At 39.5% G+C, this 19,191-nt stretch overlaps 1 protein-coding gene across 3 annotated transcripts in view; it reads right to left on the bottom strand.

Annotated features, from left to right (window-relative positions):
- ctif (CBP80/20-dependent translation initiation factor) overlaps positions 1 to 19,191 on the bottom strand; it is a 61,918-nt gene that overhangs the window by 28,417 nt on the left and 14,310 nt on the right. For all 3 annotated transcript variants that reach the window (XM_085414058.1, XM_085414059.1, XM_085414060.1), the window contains exons 3-7: positions 19,095 to 19,166; positions 17,461 to 17,583; positions 16,173 to 16,246; positions 14,510 to 14,614; positions 14,300 to 14,378 (exon numbers count right to left, since the gene is read on the bottom strand). In XM_085414058.1, coding sequence (XP_085270184.1) covers positions 14,300 to 14,378; positions 14,510 to 14,614; positions 16,173 to 16,246; positions 17,461 to 17,583; positions 19,095 to 19,166 — 453 coding nt within the window. The remainder of the gene's footprint in view (positions 1 to 14,299; positions 14,379 to 14,509; positions 14,615 to 16,172; positions 16,247 to 17,460; positions 17,584 to 19,094; positions 19,167 to 19,191) is intronic.

Here is a 19,191-nt window from a genome sequence, read left to right as displayed (position 1 = left end):
GTTCAGACAACCACGTGTGACATGATGCATTCTTAACAACTTCTAACACAATACGTTCTAGTGCACAAAACAAAAAAAAACATCCTCCCCTGTAGTTTTTTTTTGGCACACTGCGAAGTGATCCAGTCAGTGCACTAGACTGGATACCCTGGCAAGCCAATTCTGGTTGGTATATGTATGACCACTCTGGTTTAGAAGTAACACGAGAGAGAACTTTTTAGAGCTCCAAGCTTTGGTTTCCATATATTACAGAAGAGTGAGATAAAGTGAAAAGAAAACTGTGTTACAAAAAATGTTTGTCAGCGATTCTTTAGTCCTGTAATGACTTATGCCAGCCTTTCATAAACTTCCTCCAAGGACTGTGAGTACACACAGAGTACAGAACATACCTGTACAGCATCGCACTGCAAACTCAGACATCATCTAAAAACACTCAGAAGAAAAACTGAAGAGCCCAAAATTATTATAGTTGAATTCTGATGGAAATCTGAGATGCAAAGAGTCTGGAAATGTAAATAAACACATGCTTTTAGCCTCTAACAAACTAACCCATATTATAGACTCTGCCTTTGTTCCCTCATAATTTAACTCTTCTTACCACTGGAATGATCTGAGAGGGAGGAAAACGGAGAAACTGTTGCATGTTTAGCTACTGTAGTTCTCCTCTAGGATATCATTAGCTATAATTCTGCCCTCAAATGGTAACCAGATGACAGTGAGTGCACGCGCGCACACACACACACCCCACCACCACCACATATTTCTTAAACTCTCTACTTGCTGCATTTCCTATTGCTAGTTAGATCTCATTAGAAAGCGCTATTAATAGAAAAATAGAAAAAAATGTGAGTAGTTTCTATCAGATAAGAGAGGCGTGATCGAGAGACAGGAAACGAGAAATGTAGAATTGCCTCTCAAGCAGCTGCATGTGTGAATATGCTATCTGCAGGTAGCAGCCAGTTTAAGGCAGATCAAAGTGAGGACCCATACTGTCCTGGTCCCCAGCCAGAAGACCTCTCACCTCGAGGCAGGCCGTGCTAGCCCTGTGGACGTGACAAGGATGGAGGGGAGGGACTGCCTGCGCAAGAGCTGATAGAAAATGAGACTGATTTTTATCTGTGGATCTGATCACATCTGTATGTTTTTTAAAACAAATGTAGCTCTTCAAAGATTACGATACACTGGTGGAGATGAATGACGAGCTGTGCTACAAAAAATGACGAAAGAAGGATTAACCCCTTTCATCACCACTGTCAATAGTCTTTTATTCAGACTCTTAATTTTATCGTCCATTGAACAATTAGGGCTAATAATGAGGATTCAGACTCATGACAGCTAAATTTGAGGAATATTTTTAATTTGGATTTTATATGCTTGAAGTAGTCGGCAATAAAGGGGCTGGCAGTGATGAGGGCTCGAGTCCTGCTAATGTGAAGGCAGAGCTTCCTTTTAAAACATTCATCACTTGTTTTAACCGAAGCCTTAACAAGCCAGAGCTGGCACAACACACGCATTTTAATAGCTAACAATGATCGTTCCTGCAGTCTTCAGTTTTAGACTTCAGTTGTGGATATGCATGTGTAGTACGCAGCCTTATTTTGTAGAAAAGTAAACAGCATGGTGATGTAAACCATCAAACTCAAGTTTTTCCAAGTTTAAAACAACATCGAGTCTCAGATGTCAAACAGCGTGCCAACAGCTGAAATATAAATCAGCTTGAATTTTACAGGCCTGACTGTGGTGTCTCTTTTATGCGTGTATTGTGTTTTGCGGTTGGGTGTTGCGCGTCCGCCTTCAGGGGAAGTCTGGTCCTGTAGCATGCCAAGGACATTCACAGGTTAGCACATAAATCACAGTAAATAATTCACTCTGGAGTTGGGTTGTGAACTCTTTGTCATCATTAGCATCTTGGAATTTTCTTTAGACACAGGCTGACATGGTTACAGGACTGCCTAAAACAACCACGCAGATTCCTTCAGACTGTTACCTTCAGGTGTTCATCTGCACCAGGAGCAGTCTGAAACATGAGCAGCACCTCTGCCACGCATTTGTTCTGACTTTGGCACACAGTAGTCATTAATTATAGTTAGTGGATAGTGCTTGTTTTTTTTCCATCCAGCTCAATTATAAATTGAAAAAAAAAAAGGAAAACCTGTTTAGAAACCTATTTTGTTTAGGTACCAGTGAAACATGGGATGCTATTATAGCTCTCATGTCCTGCATCATTCCCCCTTGCTAATACTTTCCTGTCGACATTCCTGTCAATGTTAGTAATAGAGGTAAAAAAAAGAAAAAAAGATCAACCTATCTAAAATTAAACTACACATACTGGAGTTTTGATGTTAGCATTTTAGCTGCCACCATATTATTTTGTCATTTTGGAGCCAGAAGCTGCCATATTTGGATGAAAGTGTGGAGAGTTATTAGCTATTAGCTAGTTATTAGCTAATGGTAGCATGCTAGCAAAGTTTAAAGTCAAAGCTCGCAGATGTCCAGATAATTAGTGCTTAATAACACGCTAAACAACTACTAGCATTTCATGTAGCTGAAATAAAGTGCAAAGTCAGTTAATATGTTAAAAAAAAACGAGTTTAGGGGCTACCTTACAAAATAAAACGCCTTGAGGCAATTGTTGTTGTGTTTTGGTGCTGTATGGATAAAACTGAATTGAATTGAACTGAAAATTCCAAAAACGTGACTGTAAAATGTGACTATAAATTTTGAACTTTGAACAATATTTTCATGCGTTTTACATCTTTTCCTATTGATAAAGACTCTCCTTATACTACACAAAAGTAATTAAGTAACAGATAAATAATTAAATGACAGAAAAGTGTCTGTTTTTAAACTGTCTGCTATATAAAAATGTCAGTTTCTCCAATTTCACACATTTATCATGCAGTTTCACTGGTCTGGCCCCACTAATACTTAGTAGCATTTGAGAGGATTCAGTTTTTCTAAAGAGTTGCCTAAACAGTCACGTACCAGGTCAAATGCCATTGTTGATCCATTCATAACAATTATGAGTATGGAAGGAGTATAAGTTGCAAGGAAGGAAAGTAAGGAAATGAGAAATGTTAACAGGGTGGAAATGTGGAGAATGGAAATGGAGAATAAAGATTATAGAACTTTGTCTGCTATAGCATAGAAAATGAAATGCATGTCTTCCTTTCCCTTCTGCTTTGTAACAATTCTGGTATGATGCTTATTGAGTCGCTCCATTGTTTCTCTTAGTTTATTTATGTTGCAAGGGCTTTCAGCCAAAAGCAATAAATTTAAAGCTGACCCAAGGGTGGCATTACAGGACAGGTTGTTGAGAGCAAAAGCCGCTGTCAATACAAGACAGCAGGCACGTAAAATGAAAATACAAAAACGTTCCTCAACGTTTCATTCACAGGCCAAACCAAACAAATAACGCTCCTTTCTGTGTCTGTAAGGAAATTAGAGTTGGAAGTTTTTGTCTTTTGTCTTTTGTGGGGTGGGGTGGGGGGTAGATTTTAAACAGTTTCTTTGTTTAACTTTGTTACTAGCAGGCTTAAAAACTACATCAGATGAACATTATCTGAGTCATATGCTTAAGAAATAGGAGAACCGAGAGATGCATCTGGCTCTTCAGTTCATCCATCTACTGTTTGCCAAAGCCTCAACAGAAATGGTCTCAGTGGAAGGGTGGCTGTCCAGAAGCCATTGTTAAGAAAGAGAAACAAGAACTGGACTGAGAATCAGCAGCTATGCTGATGGAGTCATGTATCCAACTTGGGGTTGTGTTTCAGGCAGTGATGTTGGGGATCTCATCAAAAGATGGAGTTCACCAAGAAAATTACAGTAAGTATTATGACAATTATCCCAAACATTGGTAAAAGCACACCAGGATTGGCCTCCCCAGAGCCCAGACCTCAACAATATTAAGCAGTGTGGGATCACCTTGACAAAAGGAGCAAAAGGCAGCCAACATCCAAAGAAGAGCTTTGAAGAATAAAGGAGGCCATACCAAATTTTGACTTTCAAGTTAGCTAAAATTGTACAAACAGTTTTGTCCTATTTACTGTATTTCCATGTATCCTTTCATAGGAAAATTAGGATTTACTGAAACATATGTAAGTATAAAGAAATATAGGGTGACTTTTGCACAGTACTATATGAAATTTTACACACAGTGTGACTTTTACAGCACTAAGTGATTTCATTTTATAAATTATTCACGAAAAGCAAACTATTAGCACTCTTATTACTTTAACTTACTAACTTTATATGATGAAAGATGGCATTTCTACCGTTAGATTTAAGTAGCAGGAAGAGATAAATTAGCAGTAACATGCTGATCCTGGATCTTTTTTATCGGACCATCTTGTCACGCTAGTATTCAGAATCTATAAAACCCCTCTAGTACAGGATTTCCTTCATGTTTCATGATACGCATTGCCTTTCATGTAACTTAGTCTGTAGCTGATGCATGCTAACAGTACAGACAGAGGAGATTTAGAGCTGCCACGGTCGTGTATACAGGATGATCTGTGATAAGAGGCAAAGATGTGAGGTCCTGACATTCATGTCTCATTTAATAAGTGATCAGAGGCCAGCGCCACAGATGCTGAGACAGGTACATCAAAGAACTCAGGGGTCTTGCTACTGGAGGATATGGAGAACACTGCAGGATCAAAGTGTCGGAGACTGAAAAAGGGAGAAAAACTGTAGTACCCTATAGAAATTAACTGCTGCTGCAGCGGGTTTTAAGTGCATATAGCTGTGCTCTTGGCAGCTCTCAGAATAATGAAAAAAGGCTTCAATCATATGTTCTCTCTACATCCCAATACTCTGTGTGTGTCTGTGTGATGTTTCTTTTAGTATATTTATAAAGACCTGCAAATAGCATATATACATTTTTATGAAGACATTTTGCTGCTTCTTACAGTGAAACTTTACAATCCGTAATCACAAACTTAAGATTACCTCATTCCTTAGGAATAAGCGCACAGGAATGCAATTTATTATGATTAAAGTGCAGGTATGGCATTTTTAAGTCTGTCTTAAAACAACACTGCCTTTATGAGTGGACTTCTGCTGTGTATAAGAATATGGTTGGTGTCTGCGTTTATCCAGGATGATCTGAAAGTAACAAGCATTAGATGAAAGCTCTCCCTAGACTTACCCCGAGGAAACCTTTAAAGGCCACGTTACCGCTAATTGGCTGAGCCTATTTCTCAGAGGACCACAGTAGGACAAAAAATTCTGACGTAAAACAGCAAGCTGTCAAAAGAGCCACATGTCTGATGATTGTGAGCTCAATTGCAAAGATTACTACACATACTGACACGCTTGATTCATCAGAGCCTATTGTGAGCAGCTGCCGAGGGGGTAGGTGCGTCCAAAAAAAGACATAATGCGTTAATCACGAGAAACTAAAGGTGCGTGGCAATGTAAGTATTATAGTATTGCTTCGACAAACACACACACACACACACACACACACACACACACACACACACACACACACATCATTAAAACATTGGCAATTCTCTTTATACTAGAGCCCAACTAATTTTTACGGCCCATACTGATAACAATAGTTAATAATTAAGAATCTGATACATCAAGTTGTATATTTTTTTCTTTCAAACACAAACAGATTTCTCTACCATTTGTTACATGAGTCCTTATTGGACTGGATTATTTATTTACACTCTGCCTGACTCTGATTGGCTCAGCTAGTCCGCAGGTATGTTAATGACCTAAATACTTTGCAGACTGCCCTCTGGTGGATAAACTATGCAAGCTCAACATTCAAAACATGGATAAAGTGCATTTCCCCCTTCTAAACTTGAAATTTTAAAGTTTTATTTATTAGCAATTATAAATGTTTATACTAATAGATTGGCAAATAGCTAATATTGACTGACATATCAGCCTAACTAAGTGTCTACAAGAAAGTATGCATCTTCTAAAGTTCAACAAGCAAACATATTCAGTGAAGACTGTACTAAGTACACTTGTGAAGCTTTGGGAATTCCTGTCAAATTACTTCTCGGAGAAAGGTCTCTATGAAGAGTAGGAATAATTACTGTGACAAAAACCTAAACTCATGGAGAGTGTGCTACACCGTTTCTTTAAAAAAAAGACCATAAAATTTGATTAAAAGGGATTAAAATCAATGAACCAATTAATTTTTGGCGTTCCACTACGATATATTTTATGCTTTTGCATACACCACTCCATATTCTTTCTGCCACTCATATGTGATAAAACAGGTCAAGTCACTGGTGACGTATTGAATACCTCTGTGTGAGTGGTCATACATTTCCCATGGTATTGTGCTTTCATGCATGCGTGTAAGCATGGCTCCAGTCTTTCTCCCAAGCCAGAGCCCAGAGCAGAACAGAGTACAATGATGATTAATCCAGTATGTGTGCGGTTAATAGAGTGTAGGAGCCAATCGGTAGTAGGACCAGAGACAATAGCAGGAAGTAACCACGTGAAGGGGGGCTGCCGGTCACCATGACCCTATGGATATTGTTCTGCTGCCTACCAAGATTTGAAGGATGGAGGGGACGAGTGAAGGACACCATAAGGAGGGTGGAGGCAGAGCATAAGGGTAGTGGTCATAAGTAGGAAAAGGCAAACTGGAGGAAACAAAGCGAGAAGAGGTAACAGATAGTAAAAATGCCATGAAGGAGACAGGTTTAAGGTTAGCTTAAGTTAAAACTACAGGAAAGAACAGCAAATGAGTGCGTATGACCTGCACGTCTCAGACAAATTGACAGCTGACACACAGACCACCAAAGAAACCCACCCCGCCCCCAGTGTCATTCTATAACCGGAGTCCTGCTCTGCGGCACGTACACTTCCACACTGAGGGGCCAACCAGTCTGTAATATCCCAGCTCCAGATTCCTGCTTTGTTCTCCGTTTGGACGGCTTTGTTCACAGACCAGAGACCGGATGTCTTCTCAGTGACTAGCTGCACTCTCCTTTTCTCCCGGGTTGCACCCAAGTGCTCTCCTCATTATCTGGTGCCCTTTATTTTTATTTTATTGTTTCTTTCTTTGAGAAGCAAAATACTTTCTTTTTTCTTTTTTACTGAACCAAACACAAAAAAACCCTTAATATTAAAACATGACACCACATATTTATCATGTGAACCCACTGCTGTACAATACAGTACAGTATATACTCATTGGATACCCTACTTGCTAGTATCAGGTTGAACCGCTTTTGCCTTCAGAACTTAATTCTTCATGGCACAGGCTCAACAAGGTTTCTCAGAGATGCTGGTAAATATTGACATGAGGCCTTTTAAGTAGTGTGAACTCCTCAACATGGTCAAGAAACCAGTTTGAGTATCTGAGCTTTGTGACATGATGCATTAAACTGGTGGAAGCGGCCATCAGAAGATGGGCACACAGTGGTCATAAAGACGTGGACACGTTCAGTAATAATACTCGGCCAGTCTGTGTCATTAAAACAGTGCTCAAGTGCTACAAGGAAAAAAGAAGAAAAAAAGCATTGCCCAAACAATTACACTGCCACCACCAGCCTCAACGGTTGATATGAGGGAATATGGATCCATTTATTGTCCAATTTTGGTGAGCCTGTGTGAACTGTAGCCTCAGTTTCTGTTCTTAGCTGACAAGAGTCTCCTGCGGGGTGATCTTCTACTGCTGTTGCCCATTTGCTTCAAGGTTTGACATTTTGTGCATTCAGCAATGCTCTTCTGCATGTCTTGATTTTAACAAGTGTTTATTTGAGTTACTGTTGCCTTCCTATCAGGCTGACGAAGTCTGGCCATTCTCGTCAGACCTCTGACATTAACAAGGCATTTTTGCCTAGAGAACTGCTGGTCACTGGATATTTTCTCTTTGTCAGACTATTCTCTGTAAACACTAGAGATGGTTGCGTGGGAAAATCCCAGCAAATCAGCAGTTTTGAAAAACTCAGACCAGCCCCTCTGGGACCAACACACACACCATGTTCAGACTTACTTAAATAACCTGTCTTCCCTGTTCTGAGGCTCGGTTTAAACTTCGGCAGGACCTCTCAATTGTGTCTACATGCCTAAATGCACTGAGTTGCTCCCATGTTGATTAAATGTTTGTATTAACAAACAGTTGAACAACTATACATACAAAAGTAGACATGTCCTGAGAAAATGTTTAAACTTTGCCAAAGGAATAAATGGCCTGTATTTATATAGCGCTTTACTAGTCCCTAAGGACCCCAAAGCACTTTACATATCCAGTCATCCACACATTCACACACTGGTGATGGCAAGCTACATTGTAGCCACAGCCACCCTGGGGCGCACTGGCGAGGCTGCCGGACACTGGCGCCACCGGGCCCTCTGACCACCACCAGTAGGCAACGGGTGAAGTGTCTTGCCCAAGGACACAACGACCGAGACTGTCCTAGCCGGGGCTCAAACCGGCAACCTTCCGATTTCAAGGCGAACTCCCAACTCTTGAGCCACAATCGCCCACATACTTTTACACTTTGCTTTCTTACACACAATTAAATATGGAACAACAGAGAATAAAAGTCACAAGACAACACAGTACAACAACTGCATAAATTCTATATTAGGGTATGGAATTTGGCTCTGGGTCCGAAAAGTCAACTGAATGTGAAAGTGGCTTGCATTCTTTCAAATGGCCAGTAGGGGGGCTAGCCATGTTGTTGCAAGAATAAGTCAGATTGGTTAGCATTAAATGGGAAAATGACCCTACTGATCACTTGACCGGTGACCTCAGGAAACACTTTGTTGACGAGTTTATGGTCTCAGTTGCTGGTTTCGAGCATCTTCAATTGGTAAACATGGTACTCATTACAAGCAATAAGGATGAAAAAGGAGGGTATACTTTAGGGCAAACAATTAAATGATAGTCCATGACACGGTGGCCACATCCATGTTTTGTCTATACCTGTTTTATTTTAACTGTCTCTGTCTTATTTATTTGCTTTTGTGTGAAGGAATTTGTACGTGAGGGCGATTACAAGTATTCTTTTTATATAGCCTTTCATGTTTCCCAGCATCCATTGGATACGTGGCATGAATCAAATACTTGCTCCCTGACCCCTGGATGCTTCTGTCGTTACAACCTGAAATTGCACGTGAAGGCAGGTCATTGTGACTGCAGGATGACATTCCACAGAGGCCAGTGGAGGTGCAGCAGAACCTTAAAGCAAAGGGAGGAAGCCCTTTCTCACTGGGTTGCTCACACGCCCTCGCACAAATGAGAGGTTTTCCACGTCCGAGGGCTATTTGTAAGCGCATTGTGGCTCCTGGAAAAAGGGGAAGTGAATGTTGGAAGGAAGCGTGGATTGCAGACGGGGACTTTGGATGATGTAGTCCTGCCGTGCAGTAGCAGGAAGTGATGACTCTGGAAAAGTCCAGTACATTATGAGTGGAAAAATACCTGATGATTTCTTTCTATCTATTTATCCTTCCATCCGTGGAGGCAGTTATTATACAATAGGGCAGTTTAGCAGCAAAGGGTTCACATGATAAATATATAGAGTCATAATAGGAGTAATCGGATCGGAATGTGGGAACCAAAGTTGTGATACATATTTATATTTTCACCTTTAATCTTGATGCAATTCTATTGCCTCTTAATTAAAACTGATATATCTTAGCCCCAAGTGGGCCCCCAAGGCTAATTTTACCATCTAAGAAGTTGAGAGGAGTGATGTTTCTATGGCACAACTATCAACAACTGACAAATAATAAGGAGCAATGTCTACTCACAGCTTTTTCTTAAGTGCCCGTTAAGCCAAAATAGTTATGAATCAGTGGTTTAATTGTTTCTTCCACAAAGGAGGTGGAACCTTGTGTGTGCTGCATGTGAGAAAAAAACAACTTCAGACTATGTTTAGACCTGATTCTCATGACATTGTCCAGTTTTTGTATGTGAGAACAGCTTTGGTAGAGTGTGGGCAAAGGAAGAACCCCATATTGCATTACCCTAGTCCAGTTTTCTCTTGTTTTGGAGATTTGGTTGAAGATGCCCTCTAAAAGTGCGCTTCCAAATCACAATATTTGATATTATATATAAAGACACACTGATCAACCGACCAGGGACAGGAATCAGATACTTTTCAGCATCCTCGCTTGGTGACTGGCTGGGCAGCATCACCAATGTCAGATTACGAGCCCATTCTTTTCATGCATGCGCATAGTAGCACAGGAAAATAGTCAGTTTTCACATTAGCAAACACACAACACTGTGATCAACAACACTGTGATTGGTGTGGTTGTGATCTGTTAGCGAGTTCTTACTGAGGAAAACACAAAATTGGCCAAACTAAATTGGCAGGGTTGGAAAAATGGTGGGTTTGATTCTAGTGTAGGAGTCGCTCTCATGGCTCATGCAGTGATGTCACTCGGTGCCCTTCTGTCTGTTGACATCACATTTTTGGCATGACTCAACTGGCTTTGAACCCCACCCAGGTAGGTACTGAAAAAGTACCTGGTAGCCCATACTACTGCCAAACGGAAAACCAAGTCAAGTCGAGCAAAACTGAGTAAGTAGAAGTAGAAAAGAAGCTTATATCAGGTAAAGATTGGTGTACAGGAAGTGTGAAGTTTAAAAGATTTTATTATGAGAATAAAATTTTGCATTGAAGAAAAGCTTTTAAATGTATATGCTGCCAATTATAGTTTTTAGAATGAAAATCTGAATTGTCAGAAATTGGTTTGTCAGCAGGCTGCAAGGCCATGGGTGCAAAAATGTTTATGTTGGAAAAAATACGTATATAACGGCACAAAATGAAACTATTCAAAGACAAAAGAAATAAATAAAAATCCCCTGATGACTAAATATTACGTAAAGGAGAATGGGCATCTAATACAGATGTTTTTTTAGAATTTCATTATTTGTGAGCATGTCAAGGCATAAGCTTAAATGCTTTTTTCCTCAGAAGGTGAACAAGATACCCCATGAGGATGTCTGCATGTCTGCCAGTTTATTGTGACCAGGAAGACTTGTCTGCAACAACATGCACGTGCTCATCAGGGAGGCTTCCAGTGGAAAAGTACTGTACAACCGGAATAACTACTAGTCTATGGGATATTCAGCTGTCCATGTCTACGACCAAGGATCACTGCTTAAGTGCAGCAAGTTACCAGCAGAAAAGAGAGATCCCTGCAAACATAAATACAGAGCCAGGATGCTGAGAATATATATTTATTTAATAGAGATTCATGACAATAAAAGCGATGACAATACTGAAGAAACACGACTCCCTTTCTATTAGTAACAAAACCATGCGCAGTGGGGTATGCAGTTTGTAATTTAATGTAATAATGCTGGTTATCAGTTAACTACAAAAATTCTAGTCATCTAACGAGCCACAAAAAGATGTACATACTTTCAAACACAAACCCCTGTGCTTATCATTCCAACCAAGGTTTACATTGATTTTGTTTTATTTTACACTGTGGTCTCTTGTGGAAGACTTAAGTACCCTTCCTGTTATCTTGAGGGCTATTCAAGACCAAAGAGAATGTCAGTGAATGGCCTTGTTAGTATGACAAACAACTGGGCATCAGTGGCCTTGCTTTATAGCTGCATGACCCCACAGGGCATGGTTTTGCGATCAGCTTGCCAGGGCTCGATATTCACACAATCGGAACGTGAAAGAGTAACTGGGAGAAGATGAGAATTGCCAGAAACAGCTGAGAAATGTCAGGGAAAACAAAACAGAAAATGTGGCACTCAATTCCCAGCTCTGCGTCTCTGATCCCGATCGCAGCACAGAAACGCTGATGACCCCATCTATCTTTTGGCCCTTACTGAATGAACGGAAACGACAATCTTGGCTCAGAAATGATACAGTGAGGAAGCCATCTCAATCGCTCACCTAGATCCATCTTAGCCCAAGCTGCGTGAGCGGCGCAGCTCAGCTCAAAGGCCAAGAGGGGAAGGAAAGAGGAAGACACTGTAGCTTAAACACCATGAAAGATGGAGGATATTTTGGCTCAGAAAGCAGGGGAGGAAGAGAGGAAGGTGACAGGAGTGACCTAATGTGAACTCTCGTCACCTCAATGAATCACAAATCATGTTGGAAAACACAATGCTCAATACCTTATACAGAGAAGCATTCCAGCTGCAAAATGACTTTTACTCTGTTGATGTGAGACACGTCACGTTCAGAAACACGGCTGTTGCCCTTTAGACTGCAAGTAATGTAAGTAAGAGGCACTTAGATCCCATTTAGAGAAGATGCTAAACCTCCTCAATAGTTCAGGAACTCAGAATAACCCTATAATATATATATAAGGTTACTTTCCCTGTCAAGATTTTAGAAAAAGTTGCCTTTCTCAAGTTTTTTCATAGTTTTTCATACTTGAATACTTTTAATATGTTTAAGAGATTTCAGTCTAATTTAAGAAAGATGCAGATTTTGCCCTGTTAAGAGTTTATAATGATATCTTTTTATCTGCTGATTTTGGCTCTTCTGGACTTTACTGCATTTAGACAATGATCTAAACTAAATATTTTTAAACTGGATTTCCTTATTTGATGGCACCTTTAGAGTCCAAACTGCTCGCCATTCCTAACTTCCATTAACTGCGGCATCCCTCAAGGATCCGTTTTAGGTCCTTTTTTACTTAAATTGTACACGCTACCTCTCTTGCTCTATTGTTCATAGATACAAAATTCACTATCACTGTTATGCAGGCAAAAAAAACAAACACTTCAACAAAATGACTTCACTTTACTTATTATTTGATTTGGCATCCCACGCTCCACAAACATCAAGATAAGATACTTATCTTCCAAACTGCAGTTGAAAATCATGGTGTTTATATGGAGAGTTATTTGAGTTTTAACGATCAAATCAAGGATGCTGTTAAACGAAGCTTTTACCAACTGAGAACCAATCACTAAGTTAAAGCCAGTTTAGCAGCTAAAGGATTTCAGCTGGACTGCTGCAACTTTACCTCAAACCTCTGTCTCTCTCTCTCTCTCTGTGTTGCAGATGATTTAAAATGCAGCTGATCAATGTTTAACCAGTACAATGAAAATAGCACATCACTATCTGTGATATTTCAAATAGATTTTAAAATTTTACTATTTGTTTTTAAAGTCCACAATATATCTGTAATATATTGAAGAAGTTCTTTTAAAAAAATCTTTTATCTCCGCATTTTTCCTCTGTGTCACGGAGGTTCTGGCAATTTCTTAAATCTCTAGAGGACGCTCTTTTTCTGCTCTATTATATGCTTTATTACAGCTCACTGTAAATGTTTTCTATTGCTCTTTTATTTGACTCTTTTGAACACTCATAGATTTTATTTATATTTTCATTCTTTTCATTCTTGTTTTTCAAATTATTGGGTTCTTGGTGATCTGGAAAACACTCTGGGTCAATATGTCTGTGAAGGTTCTCAGCCATCCAGGTCATGGTAGTCTAAGGAGCTTGGAAAGAAAAGCGTCTGGACTTCTTTAAGTTGCTTGAAGACTCTGGGTCAACTTATGTTGTTGTTTGTACACTGACCTGACAGTATAGTTTGTACAACATTTGCCTTTTTGTCTTATTACAAAGCGAGAAAACACTGCATGGGGACTTCAACTAAACTAAAGAATGCACGTACACAGAAATACTGAGGCATACATTTTTGTATTTTGTGGACTGAAATGAGAAAGTATTATAACTTCTATCACGGTACAAGTATTGTTTTGAGACACACTTGGAGAAAATGTGAACCTACTCATTAAGTTTTGCACGAGTCTGTTAGAGATAATCAGACGCTGACTAAAACAGCGACTGCCTCAGAAACCAACAACCCACATCTCTTCTGTGTGAATCATTTGGGCATCTATGCATATATGTTATGCAAACATTTGCCCACTAGAGGGACATATAACATCATTATTCACAGTTACAGCTCACTCCTGCATCTGACCAGCGGATGTCACTAAAGTTTTTATTTTCAATCAACAAGTCTCAGAAAATACATATAACACAGACTCATCTTGCACCCTTAAGTTCCTTTTTTTTCTTTAAAAAAAAAAGAAATTAACAATACAAATTGCTCCTTTAGTACAAGAAAGATCATTCCTGTAATTATGTTTAATAGTAATTTAATCAAAAACCGGACTCCAGCACTCTTGACTCTGAACTCCATTTGGTGCACGTTATTCCTTCACCTAACCACCAGGGGTCACTCTCTAACAGCAAATCACACAGTATTGCTAAAGCTTCTTAAAGTTGTGACCTGTGAATGGCTTTCTCACACCTGTTCACTGCAGTACTAAACTGGGATGGCTTAGTTTCACACAAGAAAAAAATCAGAGACTTACCGAGCGAAGATGGGGTAGGAACCTTTCTATGTCGTTCATGTCTATACCATCATCTTCTTCAAACTTGTTTTTGATTATCCTGTAAGAGAGAAAGGGTGAGATCAGGAGGTTGTATGATGCTATAAATTAAGGTGGTATAGAGCAATCAAAACTGTTCTGAGTTCCACCAGTGAGACAAAATAACTGAACATAAATAAATGTATAGTTTACCCTTCTCTGTCAATGTGTGGCAGATGCTTTGGCGTTCCTCTGAAGTGTTTTCTGTGAAAATGGCTAAAATCCAGCTTCTCTGGCTGCACGTCCCAGCCTGCACCTCTACAAGGAGGAGACAAAGTAACAGTTAGAGTCATGGAGAGTCTCTGCATAAGTGCATATGAGGGGAAATGCAGATCTTTAGCAGGTCTTGTGTGGGATAATCTGGACTTTATTTGGATCACTTGCATGAAAACTGCTACAAAGTTGCAAAAACTCATTTTAAAAATGATGTGGGACATTTTCTTTTTAATCAAATCCCTTAGAAATGATTTATTTGCCTTTTTATTTTGAAGATATAGAGAGACATTGTGATATTTCTTGATTTCTTGTTACATCACCATCCTTTAAAGTTATCCTTCAAATTATTTTTGGCTTTTCAAAAGGCTTTAATTATACTTTCACTAAATCCAGATAAAACTTCACAAGCTTCTACTTACGAAAGCAACTGGTGTTCAAGAACCAGTTCCCTTGGGGGGGGGACATGAGATTTTATATAATGAATGGCTTGCTTTTCTTAATATTTCAGGTTGTCATTGATTACCGTAATGTATGTAATTTTTTAATGCCTGGTGTGTGAATGCAGATGTATAAATATGTGAATTGTTTATGCATCTATATCTCTGGCTCTATATGTGTATAAAATGATTTACACATTTCTGCATGTTTTATACTGTATAATTTATAATCTACTTGCAGGGTACCATTGCTAATGAGACCCTTAGTTTTTCTTATTATATCATCTGATATACAATATATAATACACTATGTTTCCATATTTCACACACACACACACACACACACACACACACACACACACACACACACACACACACACACACACACACACACACACACACACACACACACACTTGAATGAATCAGTGTGTTTTAGTAAAACATTTAACCCTGTAACACGTCTCCACCTGCGTGAGGAAAAAACTGCTTACATCATCCCACCATGCTGGCTGCATCACTCACTGCATGCTCCGTTGTGCCAGCGTGGACAGAAGTCGCTGCTGTGCAGATGTTACCATGGCAACCAGTCCTGCCTCCACTTTTAACTGATTTATTTTTCGCTCATTTCCTTTCTCTAACGTTTTGACTTTCCCCCCTCTGCTCTTAAGTCTCACGACTAGCTCTTGTTTGAAAAACCTCTTGGACACACAGAAGCTGATTCACGCAGAGACGTCATTTATAAAGAGTAACAGGATTTAGAGCACTGGGGCTAAACAGTCGAGCCTCCGGTAGCTCAGATGTAGTTTAAATGTGTTTTTTTCTCCCTCGTGATTAAGGTTGAGTGAAGAGATACTTAGTTTGGAACGACAGCTGAACAGATTTGCTAAAGGTCAAGCTGAATGTTGAAACTACTGTCTTGGACTACAAAGATAAAACAGGTTAAAAACAGGACACTAATGGAGCTCAAGTGCTAAACTGCAACCGCTGACCACAAGTGGAGAGGAAATCTTAAAGAAGTGAAAAGAGTAACCAAACAAAATTACAAAATGTACCAAAGAGAGGAACAAACAATTGCTACGAGACTGTGCTGTCTACTGTCTGTCACATGACCATCCAAAAGCTATATCCAGCAGACAGGTGTGTGAAACAGAAAGGTACCTACCCATGTGAGTCCATTGTGTTAGCAGCCCATATGTCTGTCCCCAGGATGTCAAAGGATCCCTCTCTGTTGCCATTCTAGATAACACACAAGGAAAAAGAAGAAAAAATATTTTCAGCATGACTACAAAATACTTCTCACCAATCCCATGTCCACATTACTCAACTTGTATGTAACCTTTCACAAGCATCCTCCAAATCATTTGTTCCTCCAAAGGTATTCTAGAAAGACTTCATTTGTAGCCTAGACGTTTCTGTGACTTAACTCCATAACCAACCATAACCAGAAGCAAAATCCTCAACAAGCAAGGCCTTGTGTAGAGAATGAGCAGCTTCCTGCTTTACATTCCCTCATTGTTAGCAGTGTTTAGAGCCTAAAATTCTGAAGCATTCTGCTGTTGAAACCGAGACCCAGTTGACTACTGTTATATCCCTAACAAAAGGGAAATTGTTTCTCTCAGGATTTTGAGCAGCTAATGTGGCTAACATGACCAACAGCTGTGACTGTATATCAATATGCCAGAACTATGTGAAAGTTTTAATCAGAAACTGTGGAAACATGAAATCAGTGATTTGAATGAGTGAATGATTTGAAATCAGTAAAAAAAAAAAAAGAAAAGAAAAGAAAGGAATCCATGTATGTTAACGTGTTTTCATTAAACGACTTTGTCCTGTGGCACAAACTAAGCCTATCTGGATTTTATGTTAACATTAACCAACAGGACATGAGGAAGCCTCCAAACTTTTCCTCTGCTGAGGTAAACCAAAGCTTTACTGGCTCTTCCTTTGCCCCTGCTTTTTTAACGCTCTATCTCTCTACAAGGTTTCATAATTTGGCTCAGGACCTTTTCAGTCTTTACCATGATGGAACTGAAAAATTAACTGCTGTGGCAGAGAAACAAATGGTCATGGGCATTACATTATCATGTACTGTGTAATGCAGTGATCTCTGTTCAAAGCTCCCCGTGTTCCTGGTCTAATGTTTTGTAGGCATACAACTCACTGAAGGTGGTGTCTGCTCTGTAAGTAACTAATGTAACTAATGTGCCTTCATTTTGCTGGACCAGCTGACAAATGAGAACAAACCTGGCTTCTCAGGAGGAGAAATTCCTTAAAGAGGATAAATTGGAGCATTGAAGCATCTAAATCTGTTCTGACAGCTTGAACGCACAAATGACCATGGTATCAGGGTTTTTTTCCATTTACTTTCATCTTGATTAAAGTCATGTTAGTGAGGCACTTTCAGAAAGTTAATCCAACTCAAAAGCAGACAAACCCATGTGTTTCTGTACCTTGGCAGAACCTTTGTACTGGTTGTTGTGCCCCCTGCTGCCAGATCGTGAGCCAGATCCAGGTCTGGACCCTGAACTGGGCCTGGAACCTGTGCTGCCATTACTGCTGTGTTCCCATTCATCCTGTGGAGTTGAGAGAGTTAACGAAAGAAATTATGGTCTTTGTTTTTGGTTTTCCATTTTTCCTCCTTTTTGCTCATGCTTTGTGTGTGTATATATATTAGACCATTGCTCTAGATAGTCAATGTCAAAACCTGCTGAACATGGAAAATGGAAAAAGATTGACCTCAGCTACCCTGCTTTATTTTGTTAGATCATTCTAATCCATGCTGCTAAAAAGTCAACTCTGGAGAGCAACAATACAACAATAAAAAAATCACCAAAATCTGCATTGTGAGAACGCACCAGAGCGACACACACAGACTCAGATTTAACAGACTAACTAGCTGGTAACTCACTTAGTATTTTTTTAATTACTGGCTCTAGCGTCATAGTGTCCCATGACAGTCACTATGAACATGCGTTCAATGTAGAAAGTGTAGATGAATGACTAAAGGTTGGTGTTACAGAGCTCTTTCAATCATACACTGAAGAGCTGACAGAGCCCAGAAAACGGACGAGCATGTACAGAACAGAGAGAAGGAAAACATGTGATTTAATCATTGTGGTGATCCAGTGACCAGAGAGTAAGTCAATATGCAGCTCGAGCAGACTGAAAGGGTGCACTGGGTAAAATTAGGACTATTTTCAGATCAGCAACTACTATGTGCAACGGTATACATCTGACCTTGCCTAGGAGATGTGTTACAATGACTAAAGCTTTTGTATTATTGTTTTAGGCATCCAAATTATTTTGGTTGTTAGTGATTTAACATCTTTATATTAACACAACAGCAGCATTACATTATGTTCAGCATAATGGTAAGCATAAAGGCAATTGACTGATAGGAGGCTACCTGTCTGCAAGCAGTTGCAGTCTGACTTGGACTGAGAGCAATCAGACTTAGAGAGACTGTCAAAGGTCTGCAAATAATCTGGTTTTTTCAAATGCAGACAGATGTGTTGCCATCAGTCTGAATAAGTCATTGTCAATGAGCACAACTTAAGGATACTCAACTCAACTGGTTACCAGCTGGTTGCTGAATACAACTGTAATAGGTAAATGTGAATTTCTGTCTAGGTAAACAGAAACAGATATGTGATTTTTCACAATTTATCACTGTTGATTGTTATATTATCAGAAACAGATTGCATGTAATTGCCAACTTGACCCCATTCAATCACTCATATCAGACTGTTAGCAAACTGATTCCATCTTATAGCAACAGTATAGCACATGCTAGCGACAGTGTCGATATGCTCATTTTCCAGCAAACAAAAAAATTGAAGTGAGGCAACTTATCTCATCTTACTGGATAAAACAGATGTTGACAAAGTGTAATGTCATTTGCGGTGGACAAAACATGACAAGTCCCACTATATGTTATTGCAACGGTCAGCATCTTGCAAAATGTTAAAAATTGCAATAATATTGTATTGTGAGTCATATATTGTGATAATTTCATATCACAGGGTATCTGGTGATCCCCACCTCTATTTAGCAAAGATAGAGCTGTGAACAGACAAACACTCACTGGCTTAGATGTGCCTCGTCCTTGTGATGATGTCCAGCTACCATCTTTCTTATCATTGCAGTCATCTGTCCACTGAAGAAGAGAGAAAACAAAGTAG

Source organism: Rhamphochromis longiceps, linkage group LG7, assembly GCF_057381845.1.
Source record: "Rhamphochromis longiceps isolate RC_006_pf linkage group LG7, R_longiceps_female_GT1.1, whole genome shotgun sequence".
Taxonomy (NCBI): domain Eukaryota; kingdom Metazoa; phylum Chordata; class Actinopteri; order Cichliformes; family Cichlidae; genus Rhamphochromis; species Rhamphochromis longiceps.
This window is presented reverse-complemented; position numbering and strand designations above follow the sequence as displayed.